General features: G+C 40.8%; 1 protein-coding gene across 1 annotated transcript in view; it reads right to left on the reverse strand.

Annotated features, from left to right (window-relative positions):
* PARP12 (poly(ADP-ribose) polymerase family member 12) overlaps positions 1–22,179 on the reverse strand; it is a 44,747-nt gene that overhangs the window by 11,645 nt on the left and 10,923 nt on the right. Inside the window, exons 5-7 of the mRNA XM_079931329.1 lie at positions 17,111–17,234; positions 6,331–6,517; positions 2,259–2,400 (exon numbers count right to left, since the gene is read on the reverse strand). Coding sequence (XP_079787455.1) covers positions 2,259–2,400; positions 6,331–6,517; positions 17,111–17,234 — 453 coding nt within the window. The remainder of the gene's footprint in view (positions 1–2,258; positions 2,401–6,330; positions 6,518–17,110; positions 17,235–22,179) is intronic.

Genomic DNA, 22,179 nt, shown 5'->3' on the forward strand with positions numbered 1-22,179 from the left:
AAACAATTTTCTTTCACTTGAAAAACTAACTCACCCTACTGCATTTCAGCAAACACCCAGTGATCACCTAGGCGACACTGTGTCCCTTATGCCACAGCCCACATGGTCATCACGATGGGCACTCCTGGGGGGTCCCCACATTCTAATCGGGAGCCCATATAATCCAGAGATGGCTACCACAACCCCTTCAGTTACCCATCACTCAACCTCCCACCAATACTCTGCTAATTAGCTTAAACGGGCTTTTTATTGGTCTGTTGACTAACACTGCAATGAACCCGAAATGAGCTTTTACTGGTGAAATGAAAAGGTATTCAAGATAAGTGAACTGGATAAATATATGCGAGACCCATTCCCCACCGTCCCCTAGACAGGGTAAATATGAGGCCTTCTCCCTAATTTGCCCTCAAAGAGGATACACTAGGCGAAGTCCCTAAACAAGCCCTGATCTTGGGGATTCTGCCCAACTGATACCAGCTAACAGACGTCAGAATTCTGCCTCTGGAGTCTTGGCATTTGCCTTGAGCGACTGTTTCACGACAGGAGTCTAAAAGGCAGAGCCAAGTCTTCCCTGATCCTACAGAATGAGTCAGTTGTGCGTGTTTCTTAAACGTCCCTGCTTCCTCATAAATATTTAGTTAATAAATGTGAGTGGCAGGTTGCGGTCTGAGACTTGCTTTCACTCTACCTAGCAGTCAGGTTATGAAGGGAGAAGTTAACTCACCTCAAAGTACTTCTGTGGCTACTGTTATGTACCAACCAACAAACAAAAGAATTGTGTCCACCCAAGTGAGCTTGAGTGAGTCTGCAGCAAACATGCTTTTTCTTGCAGTCTGCAGTGAACTCAATGTGTGTGCTCTTCCCCACCCTCATCTTAACTGTTCTGTCCCCTGGGGCTGCTGCCTATGTTGAGAATGATAAAGGCTACATCTGACATTTCTGTTTGATCTGTTTTGATATAGTCCAGATACTTTAAAGAAATACTTCAAACTATGGTCAGCAGCAGTCAGATGGGTACTAGGTGTATAGACTTGTTCTTCAGGCCTGTCCTGACTTATTATTTCATATATTTCTCACCATCCCCTTTAATGCACTTGAGTTTATCAGACTGTGGATTGCAAACCACCTCACATATGACTTGTGTTCCCCAGCTGACACTGCAGACTGTAAGCAGTTCTCGCTGTAGCGTAGAAGAAACTTTTAGGCTCTCTGTACAGGCACATTGAGAGGGCAGCAATTCTACTTTAAGTAAAACCACAAGTGCTACAAACCACAAGCAAAACCAACTGGCTAAAAGCAAGCAGACAGAGTGGATTTAGGATAATTCACCAAAAACATTTTGCTGCCCTCCAAACAGAAGGTCCACAAAAATAAAGAAAATAATAAATTATGCTTAAAGGAAGGCCCACTTAATTTTCTTGAAAAATGATGAAAACTCAGAGGGATTCAGAGTTTAAAATGTGAATTTAAAGGCAAAACTGAACTGAACAGGGATGGACTGATAAATCTCTGTGAAAATGGCTTGAGAGAAGCCACAAAAAACCTGAAACTTAAAAAAAAAAAAAAAGTCACAAATAAGCCACTGGAAGGCCTGACCAAAGGGCGTTTGGTCTGTTTCTGTCTATCTGCCTGTCTGTCAAGGCAACCAGAACAAGCCAAGGCCCAGACTCAGGATACCACGAGCAGAGCATCTGAAAATCTGCTTCCCAACAACTTTTAGTTGAAGTGTGTGCCTACCATGTGTTTAGCCGGCCGGCCATCTATGCTGAAGGTGTCTACAGAAAGCAGAGCTGCACAGCAGAACCACTATGACACGTGTCAGCGACCTGGACACAGGGACGCCCATGGCCTACAGGACAACCGCCACTGCCCACAGGCTGATGCTGCTTGTCCTCCACAAGGAGGGCTCCTGTCCCCTCCTATCACCCCCCAGGCAGCTCCCCACCCATCCCTCTGGCGGGCCTCTATGCCCCCTTCCAGTCTGGCAGCGCTTCAGGAGCAGGGACCACCCCATCCTTCTCTTTCCTGGCTCTCAATGTGTGTGCGGACTTTCTCCAGGGTTAAAATGGAAAAGGCAAAGCCAGCAGATGACCAGGTCCTGCTGGGTGAGTGCAGAGGGTCAGGAAGTATCTTTTTTCTTTTGGCCAGATCAAGCAGCTTGCGGGATCTCAGTTCCCCAACCAGGGATTGAACCCAGGCCACAGCAGTGAAAGCTCGGAATCCTAACCACTAGGCCACCAGGGAACTCCAGGAAGTACCTTTGAAGTCTAATTCGTATGTGTGCTTTCCTGCCTGGAACTTCAGAGTGGCAGCCTGGGGGTCAGACCCTGCGGCACAGTACGCCAGGTAGGCCTTCTCCACGTCGCTGTTGCTGACGCTGGTCACGGGGTGCTCCACGCCCTGTGAAGGCAAAGCCAGATACGAGGTGAAGGCAAGAAGAAGACAGACGCTGGGGGCCGTCTGCACCACCCACAAATGTGCCCACGGTGGTTGTTTGTGTCCTGGGGGAGGCAGAGGAGAGGAGCCGGGCACGGTGCGGTGGCAGGAGAGGGAGGCACAGGAAAGGAGCCGACGCAACTACCTCCTGAAAGCTGCTCAGGAAACAGAAGCCCATACACGAGGACCCCGCTAACCCGGACAATGCATGGGAGCGATGAGAGAGGGCATTCAATTACTCATGACGGATGATACAACCCTTCAAAGGAAGGTGAAACATCAATGGTGAATTCTCAAATGCTGCTTCACTGAGGGCCTGAGCGACGCTACCTCCTCTGTCCCTTGTTCCCACCACCCTTTAATCAGAGTTCAGTTCTCCTTGCTGTTGTCTTTTTCTGGTCTCTTGGAGAGCTCTATTTTTTCAATTATCCATTTTGATCCCTCATCCTCTTTCCCATTACCTACATGATATCAAAGATTTTGGAATGGACTTGAGTTTGAATTCTGGCTCTCGAATCTGCTTCCTCTATAACCTCAGCACGTTATTGGAACCTCTCTGAACCTCAATGATCTCAACTCTATGACAGGAATAACAACAGAATTTAAATCATACTCATGTCATTATACAATAGGACCATCCCATCCTCAAAGACCTGGAAAAATGATTAAAATAAGGCACAGAGAGCCCTTAGCACAGTGCCTGGAACAAAAAGCAAAGGTGCCGCAGAAATAGAGGCAGATACCTGGGCATACAAGTCTGAAGTTTGGAGAGGAATCTGGTCTACAGACAGAGATGCAGACATCACTCAAGGTGGCCACCAATGTCAGAAGAGCTGGGGTTCAGGCTAGACCCCGGGAAACACCAACATTCACAAAGAAAAGTAGAAAAAAGAAGCCCATGAAGGAGACAGAGGAGGAGCAAAAAAGGAGAGTGAGGCTCAAATGTGACATATGAAACATTTTTTCAATAAAATAAATAAGAACTTTTAAAATTTTAAATAAACAAATCAAACAAAACAAAAGCAAGCACACAGATACACAGACAGACTGGTGTTACCAAAGGGGAAACAAAGGGGAGGTGAGGAGAGGGTGAAATGGGTAAAGGAGGCCAACCGGTGACAGATGGAAAATAAACCTTTGGTGGTGAGCACGCTGCAGTGTATGTAGAAGTCAAGATACATCGTTGCACACGTGAAACTCATGTAATATTAGAAAACAATAAGTAACTGAATAATTAATTTAATCTAATTAAAGAAAGAAAGGAAAGGAAGGAGGGAGTGGGCAACAAGCTCGGTGGAGACTGGCAATGCCACAGGATTTGGCACCTGGGCCCTTTGCCAGCGGCTATGGCTGGTGACGGCTGTGCTGAGCCGGGTCCCACCTCCTGCAGGCGTTCCATGAATGGTGACCAGATGAACAGAAGTAAGATTCTGGCAAGTGGAGGAATAAATGGAAGTCTTCCCTTTCAAGCAGAGATAGATGGGTTGTTTGGGTACAAAAGGGTGAGGGCAATTGTAGAGCTTTTAGATCAAACCAAAGGAGATCACAGGAGAGGGGAAAAGGCAAAAGGTAAATCGACACAAGAAGACTGTTGAGAATAATCCAGCCCGGATACAGGTTGGGGTAATGCGTCGTGGAGCCCACCACCTCAGGGACGGCAGGTTCAACGTGGGAAAACTCAGTGGGCCAAAAAAGAGTAACACATTTATACACAAGATTAGGTTATGGATTAAACTGTAACCCCCAAAAAGACATGTTGAAGTCTTAACCCCCAGTACCTCGGAATGTGACCTTATTTGGAAATAGGGTCATTGCAGATGTAATTATTTAAGATGAGATCATACTGGAGTAGGTGGGCCCTTAACCAACATGACCAATGTCCTCATAAGAGGACGGCCACATGAGGAATGCTACTGATGAGCAGGTAGAGATTAGAGTGATGCAAATACAACTGAGGAACACCACAGATCACCAGCAAACCACCAGAACTGAGGAAAAGACAAGCAAGAATTCCCTACAGGTTTCAGAGAAAACATGGCCCTGCTGCCACCTGGATTTCAGTTTCCAGCCTCCAGAGCTGTGAGACAACAAACCCCTGCTGCTCTAAGCCACCTAGTTTGTGGTACTTTGCTATGATGACCCAGGAAATTAATACAGGGTGGAGGCAACCTGGACCTGAAATTTGGGCGTATATCCTGAGCTCAGGCAGAAAAGAACCCAGCTTTTCTGATAATCAAGAGAAAACTGTCTTGAACTGGCAATTAGCAGAAAACTAAGAAAGAAATCCAATTATAGGGTGACATCAGAAGTGTGTGGAAAAGGAAGAGCTAGAATGGACAGGTCACCCTATGAGGGGCCCTGCCGTTGGTACAAAATGAGACCATACAGCCGAAAGTCATCGAGTCCGCACGTGCACATCTGAATGCACCAGCGTGTGGTATGTTGGTAAAACCCACAGTTTATTCCCAGAGATTCTCGCTATTCTAAATACTCAATGTTCTAAACTATGCACTCTGGCTACACTGCAATAAAGGAGTAGCAGCCTAGAAAAGAAAAAGGGAAAACCCTGAGTTCAGTTGTTTGGAGGAGAAAGACCCCTGTCCCCAAAGTTGTGACAACGCAGTTTCTGAAGTCACCCAGGGTCCCGTATCATCCCACTCAGCTCCCAGAAGGGGGACGAATCACCAAACAAAACGTGAGCGGCTGTCACATTTGCCAGTTGCTTCTTGCCTGCTGTGTGTTCCTCCATGACGCCTCCGGGTGAGCTCCACTCATCATCATCTCTCCCGCTCAATGCCAGGCTTGGCCTCTGCACCCCCCTCCTGACCAAACCCAGAGCAATGCTGGAGAGCCTCCCTGGACAAATCCAGGGAAGACAGAAGGAACCCCCAGGACGCTCAGAGAGGGAGACGGGTTGGGAAGAGGACGGACAGAGCAGTGAAGCGGGAAGGCCAGCACTGGCAGAAGTGGAGGGGAAGAATGAGGGCACAAGCCATCTCCTGAGAGTGACCGTGTCCAACTGGCCAGCGGGCACAGGCAGCAACACCTCTGTCCTGCAGCAACACCTCTGTCCTTCAACTGGCCAGTCTAACTCCTGAGGATCTGCCAGGTACAGGCACCACCCTCAGCAGGGGGGGCACACCAGTGGCAAAAGCTCCCATGAAGCTCACATTACCGAGTCCCAGAGAAAAAGATATCCCAAGTGCAGTAGAAACTAAAGCCTTACTACTATAGCATCTTACAACCCAGAAGAATACAAATGTCTATTAGACCACATATCCCAATTTTCATTTGGGAGAACGTGTCACTATTGAAATGGTGACCTCCCTATACTTATACCTCTACAGGTAACCAGGGGGCTCCCTTTAATCTGATTCATCCACAAACATCTTTGAATAATTAACAGCAGCAATTATTCGACACAGATACCAAATCAACAGCTGAAATCAGTCAATTTTCGTATACCTGCCCACCTTCTGTAAAGTTGCTGTTACAGATAAGGCAGAAAGCTAGCTTTGAAAAGCCTTCAGCTTTATTCCACAGCTACACAAACACTCCAGCACACACAGGCACTTGCTCTGGAGTTACTGCTCAACAGTAAGAGAGGCATCTTTCTACCCCATTTAACGAAATGTGATCTCACTACAACTAAAGTCATTCAGTCCTGATGAACGAACAGATAGCTAATTGTTCAAAGATGGAACCTCATACAAATGAACTCTAAATTATCCCATTTTGCCATAATTCCTGCAAAGCAAGTGCGTCATAAGGGGACCTGGGGATCTTTGGCTCTGTCAAGGGCTCCCCAGAGCAATCCTTGTGCCCATGTTTGGAAAGGCTCCCCCATCATGGACCCTCAGGAAGGAACACTCACCCTCTTTCCGTGACACTTACTTGTCTTCCATACTCCTGCCAAAAGCCAAATTCATCGTTCCAGTACCAAACCCACTCAGTGGTGAGGACAAAGTGTGGAGGTTTGGTGAGCGAGGAGGCCGTGGAGAGGCGGCGAGCCAAGGTGGAACCAAACGTCATGGAGTTAAAGTTCAGAAAACCAGTGAGAAAGCTACTGGTGCACACGATCCTACAAAAGAACATGAGAAGTAAACTGAAAACCCACCAGCCACATGGACTCAGATACTCAGCTCCCCCATGGTCTTCTAGATACTCTGCTGGAAGATGTGAACATACATGTGACCTGAACATTTACAAAAATGTGTTGGGGTGGGATGCGGGACCTGCTTTTTAAGATCCATTTTGCTGTGTGAAAATAATAAAATCACAGTAATATGGAAAACCTGTTATCATGACATTCCTTTCACTACACAGAAAACGCTGGTTAAAATATTCTTTTTTAAAATGCATTGCTGAGATAGCAAGAAACAGAAATCCTCAGAAGCCAAAAATAGTTTAACATACATTGAATGCATGTGGGCCAGCCCCTGTACGAAGTGCTTTGTACATATTAAGGGATTAAGTCTTCATAACACTGAAGTTGCAACTTATCCCCATTTCACAGATATGAAAACAGAAGCCCAGGAAGGTTCAGAAACCTGTCCAAGGTCAAACAGCTAATCGATGGCAGAGCTGGGGTTTAAGTCAAGCAGTTTGGCAGAACAGCCTGTACTCTGAGCCACCAGGATCTATTCCCTTTCCAAATGCTGAAGTGCCCCAAGAGCAAACGGAAGGTCTGGAACCAGACAGGTGAATGAGGACTAAAGCCAGTGGCTGTCCAAGGGCAGTGTCAGTGAGTAACGACAAAAAGCCCTATTTTTAGCAGCAATGAGGAAACAGAAAACAAATGTAGGATCTGAATATGGTCAGGGGTCAAATCTCCGAAGAGACACTTCTGCATAAAACCATGATCCTAAAAGACTACATATATCCTTAGTGAAGGGAGGCCAGGAAAGGAATCTGCTTTGCAAAGAAAGTCAGCAAGGAAATTTGCCTGTGTCAGTGTTAGCTTTGGATGGAAAGGAAGAAAACTTCCACTGAGAACTCATAAACCACTCAGGCCTCACAAAAGTTAATTCACACTTCCTGCGTGAGAATTAACTTGAAAGACTCACCGTGGCAATTCCCAGAGAAGCAAACACAAATCCCCTCTGGAAGGAATTCACCTTCAACTCAGGCCTCAAAAGAATTTCCACAGGTAAAGTTTCAGCAAACATGGGCTTACAATCAAATAAATCAGGAACAAGACACCATGAGCAAAACCCAGCAAAAACAATCAGTCCACCAAAGACAACAAACATTAGAGTTCTTGGATATAAATATGCAATATGTATGAAGTGTTTTTGAAAGTTAAATTGAGTATCACAAGTATGAGTTAAGGATAAAGAAACTATAAGAAACTGGACAGCCACATGTAAAAGTATGAAATTAGAACACTCCCTAACACCATACACAAAAATAAACTCAAAATGGATTAAAGACCTAAATGTAAGGCCAGACACTATAAAACTCTTAGAGGAAAACATAGGCAGAACACTCTATGACATAAATCACAGCAAGATCCTTTTTGACCCACCTCCTAGAGAAATGGAAATAAAAACAAAAATAAACAAATGGGACCTAATGGAACTTAAAAGCTTTTGCACAGCAAAGGAAAATATAAACAAGACAAAAAGACAACCCTCAGAATGGGAGAAAACATTTGCAAATGAAGCAGCTGACAAAGGATTAATCTACAAAATAAATAAACAGCTCATGCAGCTCAATATCAAAAAACAAAGAACCCAATCCAAAAATGGGCAGAAGACTTAGACATTTCTCAACATCACTAATCATTAGAGAAATGCAAATCAAAACTACAATGAGGTATCACCTCACACCAGTCAGAATGGCCATCATCAAAAAATCTACAAACAATAAATGCTGGAGAGGGTGTAGAGAAAAGGGAACCCTTCTTGCACTGTTGGTGGGAATGTAAATTGATACAGCCACTATGGAGAACAGTATGGAAGTTCCTTAAAAAACTAAAAATAGAACTACTATATGACCCAGCAATCCCACTACTGGGCATATACCCTGAGAAAACCATAATTCAGAATCATGTACCACAATGTTCACTGCAGCTCTATTTACGATAGCCAGGACATGGAAGCAACCTAAGTGTCCATCGACAGATGAATGGATAAAGAAGATGTGGCACATATATACAATGGAATATTACTCAGCCACAAAAAGAAACGAAATTGAGTTATTTGTAGTGAAGTGGATGGACCTAGAGTCGGTCATACAGAGTGAAGTAAGTCAGAAAGAGAAAAACAAATACCGTATGCTAACACATATATATGGAATCTAAAAAAAAAAATTTTTTTTTAATGGTTCTAAAGAACCTAGGGGCAGGACAGGAATAAAGACGCAGACGTAGAGAATGGACTTGAGGACATGGGGAGGGGGAAGGGTAAGCTGGGACGAATTAAGAGAGTGGCATGGACTTATATATACTACCAAATGTAAAATAGATAGATAGTGGGAAGCAGCCGCATAGCACAGGGAGATCAGCTCGGTGCTGTGTGACCACCTAGAGGGGTGGGATAGGGAGGGTGGGAGGGAGACGCAAGAGGGAGGGGATATGGGGAGATATGTACATGTATAACTGATTCACTTTGTTACAAAGCAGAAACTAACACACCATTGTAAAGCAATTATCCAATAAAGATGTTATTAAAATAAATAAAATAAAATAAACTATAAGAATGAACCAGGTAGGGCTTCCCTGGTGGCACAGTGGTTGGGAATCTGTCTGCCAATGCAAGGGACACAGGTTTGAGTCCTGGCCCCAGGAGATCCCACATGCCACGGAGCAACTAAGCCCGTGTGCCACAACTACTGAACCTGCGCTCAAGAGCCCACAAGCCACAACTACTGAGCTACGTGCCACAACTACTGAAGCCCATGCACCTAGAGCCCATGCTCCGCAACAAGAGAAGCCACGACAATGAGAAGCCTGTGCACCACAACAAAGAGTAGCCCCCGCTCGCCACAACTAGAGAAAGCCTACACACAGCAAGGATGACCCAACACAGCCAAAAATAAAAACAAACAAATAAATAAATAAATTTATATAAAAAAAGAATTAACCAGATAACTTTGAAATTAATATTATTAATTAATTAATATTAATTAATTAATATTATTAACTAACCTTTAGAATTAATTAACCTTTAGAATTAATATAATAATTAAAAAATTTAAACCACAATAGATAGGACACAGTGCAACTCAGACAAGGCTGAACTAGCGAACTGGGTGAACAAGTGAAGCAATTCCCCTGCATACAGCAGAGAGAATGAGAGAGGTTAAAAGACATAAAAGATAAAGCAAGAAGACCTTAACATATGTCTAACCAGAAGTTCAGAGAAGCAATACTTGAAGAGATCATGCCTGAGGAGCTTCCAGAATTGATTAAACATAAAGCCTCCCACTCAGAAAGCACAACAAATTGTAAGTAGATTAAATAAATATAAATCCACACATAGACAGATCTTAGTGAAACTGTAGCACCAAAGAATGACGAGATATTTAAAGTAGTCAGAGAGAAAAAAGAGATTACCTATCATGATGGGTTGAACTGTGTCCTTACAAAGATATATTCGAGTCCTAACTCTTGGTACCTGTAAATTTGGAAATATGGTCTTCACAGATGTAATCAAGTTATGATGAGGTCATACTCAATTAGCTTGAGCCCTAATTCAATGACTGGTGTCCTTATAAGAAGAAGGAAATTTGGACACAGACAGAGACACGTGGGAGAAAGCCATGAGACAACAAAGGTAGAGATTACAGCAGTGCAGCTATAAACCTGGGAATGCCAAGGAACACCACCAAGGACTGCTAACAACCACCAGGAGCTAGGAAGAAGCAAGGAAGGATCTTCCCCTGGAGTCTTCAGACAGAGCATGGCCCTGCTGACACCTTGACTTTGGACTTCCAGCCTCCAGAACTATGACAATAAATTTTTGTTGTCTTAAGTCACCAAGTTTCTGGCAATCTGTTATGGTAGCCCCAAAAAACTAACACATTTATACTGACAGCGAACTTCTAAATAGAAGCAATGGAAGCAGAAAACAATGGAATAATCTTTGAAGAACTGAGAGAAAATACCCAATAAAACTATCTTTCAAGAATGAAGATGAAATAAAAACACTTTCAGACAAACAAAAAATACATCTGCCCCTAGACTCTCACTAAACTAACTTCTAGAACATGAACTCAAAGGAAAATGATCCTCACAGAAACATATGAACAAAGGAATTGTGCGCAAAAACAAAATGGTAAACCTAAACGTCCATCCACAGATGAATGGATAAAAAAGATGTGGTACATATATACAATGGAATATTACTCAGCCATAAAAAAGAACAAAATAATGTCATTTGCAGCAATGTGGATGCAACTAGAATTATCATACTAAGTGAAGTCGGAAAGAGAAAGACAAATACCATATAATATCACTTATCTGTGGAGTCTAAAACATGACACAAATGAACCTATCTATGAAACAGAAACAGAAACATGGACATAGAGACAGACTGGTGGTTGCCAAGGGGGAGGGGGAAGGGGGCTGGAGGAGGGATGGAGTGGGAGGTGGGGTTTGGCAGATGTAAGCTTTTATAAATAGAATGGACAAACAACAAAGTCCTACTGTATAGCACAGAAAACTATATTCAATATCGTATGATAAACCATAATGGAAAAGAATATCTAAAAACAGGTATATACATGTATAACTGAATCACTATGCTGTACAGCAGACAATAGCACAACACTATAAATCAACTATACTTCGGGGAGTTCCCTGGTGGCCTAGTGGTTAGGATTCCAGGCTTTCACTGCTGTGGCCCATGTTTAATCCCTGGTCAGGGAACTGAGATCCTACAAGCTGTGTGGCGAGGCCAAAAAAAGAAAAAAAAAAACCTATACTTCAATATGAAATAAATATTGATTAAAAGAAAACATTAAAAAAACCAAAATGGTAAACATTTAAATTTAAACAAATACTGACTGTATAAAACAAGGCTAATTTCTAACTTCTGGGATTAAGAAAATAATAGAAGCAATATTTACACAGCACATCTTACATGCCTGGCATTGTTCTGAGTGTTTTACACACATTAATTCTTTTAATTCTCAAAATAACACTTTGATATAGGAACTATTATTTTTATCTACTTGACATATGCAGAAACTGAGGCACAGGACGGCTAAGTACTTTTCCCAAATTCACACAAGTAGTATATAAGTATGAATGGAACTAGTCAGAATTCAAGTGTTCAAGATTCTTTTATTGTTCAGGAGAATGATAAAAGGTATAGATTAGCTTAAATTGTTAAACTAAGGTATATTAAGTTACAGGGTCTGTTTTCCAGGGTAATCACTAAAAGAACAGAAATTCACTATGTAACTTCCAAATTAGTAGATGAGGGGGAAAACAAAAAATCAAATGTGGAAACATCTCAGAGAAGATCAAAAAGGGAAAAGAAAAATAGAAAAAGCAGGTCAAATAGCAAAAACCAAAACAGACAGTAGAATAAATAAATTCAAATGTATAGGTAATCACAACAAATGGATAAACCACAATATTTAACTTTTGATTAAAAGAGAAAGATTGTCATACTGAAAAAATAACCAGTTCTACAGTGTTTACAGGAAATATAACTAAAATGTAAACAAAAGAGCTTGAAAGTAAAATAGTGAACAGTAGCTAAAAAAAAAGCTGGCTTAGTTATATATATTAATATCAAACGAAACAGACTTAAGGCATAAAAGCATTACTAGAAATAAAAAGCATCCACTTTCTATTGCTAATAGGCTCAATTTAACAGGAAGATAAAAGTTTTAAACTTCTATATACTTCATAATAGTTTTTAAATATATAAAATAAAAATTGATGGAATTACAAGGAGAACCGACAAATTCATAGTGAATGTTAACATACCTTTGAGTAACTGACACAAGAAGCAGACAAAGAAATCAATAAGGATAAAGAAGATTAGAACCACACAATTAACACACTTCATCTAACACCACAGCCAAAAGACTCTGCATACACAGAATTTTACCAAAACTAACCATGTACTACACCCATAAAGCAAGCCTCAACAAAATTCGAAGAATCTCTTATATAGCCTGACCACAATGCAATCCATTTGAATTTAAATTTTAAAACTAATTTTAAAATACACTTAGAAATAAATCATGGGTCATCTAATCTATGAGATCAAAAAAGGAGAAAAGTTTGTTCCTCTAAAAAAGAAAAATATTAGTAAAATTAATAAATCTCTGCAAGATTGATCAAGAAAAAAGACAGGGAGAGAAAAAAGATTAGAACTGTAAAAGGGGACAAAATTAAAGATGGCATAGACAGTAAAAGGGATATTATAAGTAACTTTATGACAGTAAAAGTTTGAAAATAAATAAAATGAACAAACTCCTAGAAAAAATATCAACTTACCAAGTTGACTCAAGGAAAAACAGAAAACCTGACTGGTCCTAAAACAATTATAAGAAATTGGGTCAGTAGTTTAAAATCTTCTCAGGAATTAAACATCAGGCCCAGAAATTTTTAGAAACATGATCATTCAGGAAAAAAATAATTCTAATTTCACAGGATTTTTTCAGGATAGGAAAAGAATCCATCCCAATCTCATTTTTATGAGGCTAGGAATTTCATAATATAAAAACCAGGCATCATTTATACTGTACACCTGTAACTTATATAATATTGTACATCAACTATACTTCAATTAAAAAAAACAGGCAAAGACAGTATGAAACAATTATAGACCAATCTTATTCAAACGTAAATACAAAAATCTTAGACCAAATACTGGCAATACAAAGTTCACCATCATGTGCATATGTGCATGTGTACACAGGCTACGTATGACTTCAGTCTGGGAATGCAATGGACTTAACATTAGAAAATTAATGCAAATCACTGCGTTAACAAGTAAAGGAGAACAAAACATTGGCTCTTAATTAACATAGAAATAGCACTCAATAAACTTCAATTTCCATACACAATTAAAAAAAAAAAACTCCTGGCATACTAGGAATAAAACTAGAATTGATTAGCAATGCCAAAGGTTCCAAACATTCACACATGCTTAAGGAAAAACATTTTAAAATTACTCCTTTTACAATTAGGAAAAAAAGAAGAAAAGAATAATCTTTCAGCTATCACCACGTCTATTCAGCACGGTACAGGAGATCTTAGCCACTATAATAAGACAATAAAAAGAAATAAAATGTGTAAGAATTGAAAAGGGAAAACAAACTGCTATTCACAGATATTAATTTCTATACAGATATCTAGAACATATAGATAACTATACAGATAATTCAAATAAATTATCAGTAGATTCTGAGTTAAGGTATTTTAGTAAAGTTGCAGGATATAAGATAGAAAAGTCAACTGCATTTCTACACATCAGCAGGGAGAAAATACAGCAACAAAAAAATGTAACTAGGGATGTAATGCACAACATGATTAACTATAGTTAATGATGCTGTATGGTAATTTGAACGTTGCTAAGAAAATAAATATTAAAAATTCTCACAAGAAAAAAAATGGGTAGGGGTAACTATATGAGGTGCTGGATATTAACTAAACCTACTGCAGTAATCACTTGGCAATATACACTTGTGTCAAGTCATCGTGCTCTACACCTTAAACTTCTACAGTGTTGTATGTCAATTATCTCTCAAAAAAACTGGAGAAATTTTTTTTGAAAAAGGAAATGAAGAAGCTAATAAATCCCTAAAGAAAAAAAAAAATCTAACAAAAGATATACAAGACCTTAATGGAGAAAATTAGAGAACTACTGAAAAATAGTAAAGAACGTTTAAATGAGATGCTATCATGTATATGAATAGAAAGCCTTGGCATCATTATGATGTCAGTTCTCCCCAAACTGATAATAGACAATGCAATTTCAAGTTAAAAAAAATCACAACAGTGTTTTTTGTGAAAACCAACGGGCAGATTTTAAAATTTCTAAAGAGGAGCAAAAGACCAAGAGGCAAGACAATTTGAGGAAAAATAAGGTGGGGATTTGCCTTATCACATGCTTAAACATACTGTAAAGCTCTTCTACATGAGAGAGTGTGATGTTGACACAGAGACACCCAGACCAATGAAACAGAAGAGGCCAGAAACAGACGGGTGTGTATTTGCTAACTCAACACCTGACACTCAACATCTGACAGACAGCACTGAAAACAGGTGCAAAAAAGATGGCCTACTTACAAAAGCAGTACTTAGCAGCTAAGTCTGAAATTAAGCTATAAAATGTATTCACATTTTGCCAAATCTGGCTCAGTTTTGGCGGGTTTAAAAATCGACTGACTTCTGGAAATGAATGGTAGATGGCTGCACTACAATGTGAATGTGTTTAATGCCACTGAACCTTACACTTAAAAATGGTTAAGATGGTAAATTTTATGTTATGTCTATTTTATCACAATTTTTAAATTTTATTTTTTTGCTGAGTAGAGTTTAAGACTTTTTTTTTTTTTGCTGTTCTTTCGTCTGTAAGAACATATCTTTCTAAAGATGTAGAGTCGAATTACAACATATTAAACAAATCACTTGGAATATTTCTTCTCTATGCGGTTTATCCTTTATCCCATATATATTTTGGTTCATTTGTCTCATTTTGATTTTTGTTTTGGTTTTTTTTTTTGATTTACTTTTTGAATACTTTTTTTTTTTTACTTTTTTTATCCTAACATTTTATTTTTTTAATGGTTTACTTCTTTCTTTAAAATTTTTTATTTTATATTGGAGTATAGTTGATTAACAACGTTGTCTTAGTTTCAGGTGTACAGCAAAGTGATTCAATTATACATATACATGTATCTATTCTTTTTCAAATTCTTTTCCCCTTTAGGTTATTACAGAATATTGAGCAGAGTTCCCTGTGCTATACGATAGGTCCTTGTTGGTAATCTATCTTAAATATAACAGTGTATACATGTCAATCCCAAACTCTAAATGTTTTAAATATATTTTTAAAAAGTGGTCTTTGGAAAAACTGGTAATTCATCTGCATAAGAATGAAACTGGACCTACACTTCACCACACGCAAGGAGAGGTTAATACAGTTCTTAAAATGTTAAAAATTTTTAAAGAAAATTCAGGATAAATATTTTATGGTCTCAGGATAAGGAAGGATTTCTTACGACACAAAAGGTATAAAACCTCCAAAAAAAAAAGAAAAGAAAAAAGTATAAAACTATAAAGGAAAGAATGGATAAATACTTCTCTTCATTAACAGGTATCATAAGCTGACAGGAGTTCATTTATTTTCAACACACATTTAATACTCAGAAACTTGAAGAGTTCCAAAACTAACTAATGAAGAACACAACCTTCCCCCTCAACAAAACAAACTACAAGCACAGACATTTCACAGCAGAAGAAGCATAAATGGCCACTGAACATGTGAAGAGACACTTTCCCTCACCAGGACTCAGGGATATGAAAATGGAGACCTTATTTTACACCGAAGACTAGAAAAGCGCAGACGTCAGACTACACCAAATGTGCAGTACAATCACTGTGGAAAAGAATCTGGCATCCCCTGGCAGAACTGAGGAGGGACCAGCCTACCTCCCAGCAGGCGCACCCCTGAACGCCTACCCCAAGGAAGCCTGCACACACGTGGCCCGGGAGGAGCGTCAAGAACAGAGCCCTGAGAGAAGCCTCCAGGCAACAGTCCAGAGTAGCTCCATTCAGATGAGGTTCAAGGACAGGAGAGACTATCTGTGCTGACAGACGTTGGAACAGCAGTGGTTTACAGGGTGGGCACTGACTGGAAGGGGGTAGGAGGGGACCTTCTGGGTGATGAAAATGATCTACAGCTGGATCAGAGCGTTGGCTACTGCAAGCGTACATACCTTCCTCAAAACTCACTGAACTATATACTTAATATCTGTGCATGTCACCGAGTATAAATTTTAACTTAAAAAGCCTCAAAAAAAAGGGAAGAGAAAGAAAGGGGGGACGTAGGTAAGAGCTGGTTATGTGAGCCACTTAATCTTCTGAAGGGGGATAATTTGTTTCACATGCTTTACCAGTAGCAATTTGCATATAATTGCACCCTAAGCACAAATTTATTTTATCCACTCAAAAAACGGGCTCAAATTCTCTTCTTGGCAACACATTTTAGCAAGTTTAATCCAAGATTTGAAAATAAGGCTACCCAGGACTTCCCCATTTACTCTCAACTGACTAAGTGAAAATACTAGGACATACTTAGGAAAATAAAAAAGGTTGAACAATAAACAGTAGTTCAGCTGTATGACTTTACAGGCAAAGGCTGTAAATTTCACAAATGATTGCCTCTTCCTTTTCTGGACTAATCAATGAGGATATATTTACATGATCAATCCCAGCATCAAATAATTCAGAACTTACTTGGTACCCACCCCTTCTCTCCCCATAGCTCCTCCGTGAAAAAAGAGGAAGATGGGGCAACAAGGGCACCAGCCACCAGCAGGACCATCAACTCCCAATTTCGTGCAGGGAGCTTCCCGCCTCCTTACTCTGTGTGTGTGCGTCTGTGTATGAAGCCCATCAAAACTAAACCCTTCTGTGTCTAAACTTCCCGTACCACACACAAAAGCCCAGGCACAAAGCAGACACAAGTGACATATTTCATACCCATTTCTTGCAGGATTGCAATAGGCCTCTTCAATAAGGTACATTTTGTTCAGATCCTTCCACGAGCCTCCATCTAAGACTTGCCACCGATATGGCAAATGGAAGTGAACTCTACTGCACCTCTCTGAAATAAAGATATAAAGAAGTGAGCACACTGGCAATACACAGCCTGGCCCAGTCCCACGGTTCTCAAAGGGTATGGGGCTGCCTGCTGACCTGGGAACATTCTGGAAATCTGTGAGGGAGCCTTTTTTAATGCAGTCATACCTGAGCATTTAGATACCAAACACTATGCATTTTAGGATATACACTTTCCTTTTATGTCTCCCTTGTTAATAGGACATTAAACACATTAAACTGATTTTTTAAAAACTGTGTGTTGGTGGGTTACATTATGTATGAATTTCATGTCATGAGAGTAAAGAAGCTGATCATGAGATAGACGGTCGAAGGCTCCATGTCTGCAGGGGCAGTCTGTCGGTGCATTACTGCTATACACGTGACACTTGGATGGGGCGTGATCACACCAGAAACGGGAGCAGGTTCGTCTCTACCAGAACCATCCCAACCCCAGCAGGTCCTACAGCAGGTGGGTCAGCAGTGTGGTTTCAGCCCACCTTGATCTTTCTGGCTGCTAAGTTACTCACCCCTCCTCAACACACCCCACCCCCCAAAGGCATTGTACACACAGTCCGGGTCTACGGTTTCCATCCAACTACTCCCCCATGCCTTCCGTGTGCTCCCAGGGCCTGTACCTCCTAGCACTTCCTGCCCACCTTGCCTTGGCTCATGCCAGCCGCTCACCTGGAATGCTGCCCACACCCTCCCTCTACGTTTCAACAGACTGTGAGGTTCTGGTACATCCTGACGGAGGAATGTTGTGAGAGGAAAGAGAGACACGAAAGAAGAGCAATGGGAATCTTCACACTGACACCTGCAGGATTTATACTATTAGATAGAAAGATACATAGGTGTGGAATGCCTCTATTTGGGTAAAAGAACAGAAAAAACAAGATTAGCCAGACTCGGACTAAATACACATATATGCACACATTATTCCTTGCTGTGTGTGGGGGGGTGGGGGCGATGGGAGGACTGGGTGGCACAGCACAAAGTTATGAGGAGAGATTTGTTTTGAATTTTGAACCGCAAAAATATATAGTCCAAAAAATTAAACATCTAGTTAAGTGAAAAAAGATACAAAAGAGCGTTCATAGAGTGCACCTGTGTAAAGAGAAAGACTAAACATACACACTTGTGCTTGTATAAAATCTTGATGGAAAAATATTCAAGGAACTAGTAACAATGACTGTTTCTGAAGGGAATCTGGGTGCTGGGGAAAAGGGTTGTGATGAAGACATTTCTTACTGTCTTTTGTACATTTTTAATTCATCTTTCAAAATAGTAACAGTAAAGCATGGCTAACTTGACATCTGAAAAAAATTAAAATTTTCTAACATCGTACGCAGTCTTTCAGGCAAGTCTTAATGCCACTTCTTTCCCAGAGACCCTGCCAGGGAGCAATGGGGTGGCAGGGACCGGGGAGGAAGTGGGGAGACGGCCTGGGCTTGTCAAAGCCCAGGCCTGGGGCCAGGCCGACAGGGCTTAGAGAACAGGAGGAGGGACCCCAACCAAGGAAATCTCTGCCAAGTTCAACCAGGCTGGAAACAGCCCCACTGGGGAGTCAGGATGTCCTGACCTGTCCAGAATTAGGGCAGGGATGGCTCACACCAGGCCAAACGGAGCCCTCTTAGACTCCTGACCAGGGGTGTGGACAATAAAGTGATAACCAGGGGCTCGACCTGAAGAGATAAGGCCACAGCTGTGGTCCAGAGGTCACGACCAAATAAGATTTCCTGTTTCCTCCTAAGGGGCACTAAGGGAAATGATGAGGAATGAGTGTTCAGTCGCTCATCTATACAGCCCAGCACAGGTGAGTCCTGGACAACCTGAAGAAAGGCTCTCCCCTTAAGAAGGCACCTGTCAGGGTAGGAGCACCACCCACCCCTCTCCAGGCTGACACTTCCTTGGGAAGGACATAGGGGCCAGGGGAAGGCACTGGGAGGCCTGAGGCTTCTAACTCTTAATCCAACCTGAGCATGGAGCCCATGCTGCTCACAAGCTGGCAGGTGCCCTGAGGAGGAGGATGCCACGCAGGCCACTGCAGCCATGAAGATGGCAAGAGCGGAGTCCTAGCTCAGCGCTGGGGGTGTAAAGCCCCTTCTCTGCTACAACTTTCCTGGTCCTTCTGTCCCGTCTCTCAGTTTCCCTCCCTTCTTCCAATGTTCCCCACCTCACTGTTGCATTCCCAAGTCTAGGTTTTCTAGAAGGTTAGTCACAGAAACCAAATCAAATTGGCAAAGTACCCACATCCACATCCCCTTTCTCCCTACTTCCCTTAAAATGACAGATCACAGAGAAGAAGAAATCCAAAAGCACTGGAAAACAGAAGTACCATCAAAAGACCAGAATTACTAAAGAATTCCTAAAAATATGAAGCAGTAAGAACCAAACCAACAAAGAGAGAAAAATACATGCAGAATATGCAGAAGAGAGCCACCCCAGAAGTAGGAAGGAGCTGGGGGCTTCACAAACTCAGAGTCAGATGTAACAAGGAGCAAGAAAGACACCTGGACAAGAGCACTGAGAGGAATCAGGACCCAGTGGAGCAAGTGCCCCATCAGCGCCTTGCTTGTGCCCAGCAACCTTGTTCTTTGTCCCATGGAACACGTGGGTGTGGATATAGGGGCTGGAGAGAGAAGCATGCGAGAAAGCCATCAAAGCCCCCGCCCTGACCTTCGAACATACGCTAGCAGCCCCCGCAACCAAGCAAGACTTACCGCCTCTTCCCCATTAAGCCTGGAATCAGAATCGGCCTCCACCAGTAGGCACAGGGATTTGAGTACCAACATGGGCACACAACCAAGAGCCACCCAACACACGAGGAAAAATAACACAGACAGGCAGCTAACTCACACAGAAGAATCAAGCCCTAAGGAAATAATTTTTGGAGAAAACAGATCAAGAGAAACAACCAGACCTAAACATAAAAGCTAAGCCTATAAACTTCTGGAAAAAAAAAAAAAACCATAGGAGAGACATTTTCCTGGGCCTGGAAGAGACAAAGATTTTTAGGGCACAAAAAACACAAACCATTAAAAAATATATTAAAATGGACATCAACATAAAACATATTCTTCCAAAGATACTGTAAAAAAAAAAATGAACATGAAAGACACAGACTAGGAGAATATATTTTCAATACCTATATCCGACAAAGACATGAATAAAGAATATTCAAAACTACTAGAAGTCAATAATGAGAGATCAAACAACCCAATAAAAAAATGGGCCAAACAGTCACAAAAGACCACACGTTGTATGATTCCATTTATATGAAATATCCAGGCAAACCCAGAGACATAATGTAAATGCCAGGAGCTGGGGGGAGGAAAGAATGGGTAGTGACTGCTAATGGTTATGGATTTCTTTGGAGGTGATGAAAATGTTCTAATATCGACTGTGATGATGGTTGCACAACTCTGACTATATTAAAAACTATTAAATGGGTGAATTGTATACTATATGAAATATACTTAATATCTTAACAAAACTGTTATCTGCCTGTAAAATAGGCAAAAGATTTAAACAGATACTTCACAGAAGACAAACAAATGGCCAACAGGCACATGAAAATAAATGTTAAATATCATTACTCATCAGGGAAATGCAAATGAAAGCCACAATGAGATATTACTCATTTGCTAGGATGGCTAAAATTTATAGGACTGACAATACCAAGTGTTGACAAGGATGTAGAGCAACCAAAACACTCACACACTGCTGGTGGGAAGGTGAAATATATCCACTTTGGAAGACAGTCTGGCTGTATCTTATAATGTTAAACACACATTTATCATATGATCAGACATTCCACTTTTAGGTCTTTACCCAAGAGAGGAAGACATACATCCACATGAAAACTTGTACATGAATACTGATAGAGGCTTTATTTATAAAAGCCCAAAACTGGAAACCCAAATGTTCATCAACATATAAATGGATAAACAACTTGTAGTTAATCCATGCAACAGGAGAATACATGTTGTATGATTACATTTATATAAAATTCTGGAAAACACACATCTACTCTACATCAACAGAAAGTAGATCAGGATTGCCTTGGGTCGGGAAACTGGGAGGTGAGGATCGACTGTATAGGGGCATAAGGGGAATTTTTGGAATGAGAGAACTGTTCCGTATCTAGATTATAGTGATAGTTACAGGGGCAAACATACTTACCAAAACTCAAAGGGTATACTTAAAATGGGTGCATTTTATTGCATGTAAATTATAACTAATAACGTTGATTTTTAAGGCCATATATATATATATATATATATATATATATATATATACATATATATATACACACACATACACACATATATATATATGTATATATACAGCACATATTCCTTGACCTAGTATTCCATTTCCAGGAATCTATCTATGGAAATACACATGTGTACTCAGATGCTCAAGGGAAAAAAATCACTCTAATCAAATACTACAAAGTTGTTTTCAAAATCCCGGTAGACATACACATACACACTAATGTAGAAAAAAATCTCAAGGACACACCATTAAGTAAAAGAAGCAGATTAAATAATGTGCATGTTCCCATCTGTTGAAAAATATGTGAAACAAATATGACCACACGTCACGTGTTTACCTTCAGAGAAGGCTGAAGGAAGACTTCAGACTTTACTCTGTATCATTTCACTCTTTTACAAAGTGAAAGTATTCATGAATTGCTTGGGTAGTTTTTAAAGACTGAAAACAAAACAGGAAGTTTTGGCGTTTGTTTTTTTTTTAAGCAGAGTCACCAATTTGAGAAGGAATCTTTCTTCAATCAAAGCCCAGGACAGCAGCAAGAACAAAGGTTTAGTGAAAATACAGTCTCACACCCACACCCACACAAAAAACAAGATTTGCTACTTCTGATAAAAGAGAGAATGTGGAGAGAAACCCCAAACTTAAATAAATACTCATCCCCCAAGAGTGAA

This window comes from Stenella coeruleoalba, assembly GCF_951394435.1.
Source record: "Stenella coeruleoalba genome assembly, chromosome: 9".
Taxonomy (NCBI): domain Eukaryota; kingdom Metazoa; phylum Chordata; class Mammalia; order Artiodactyla; family Delphinidae; genus Stenella; species Stenella coeruleoalba.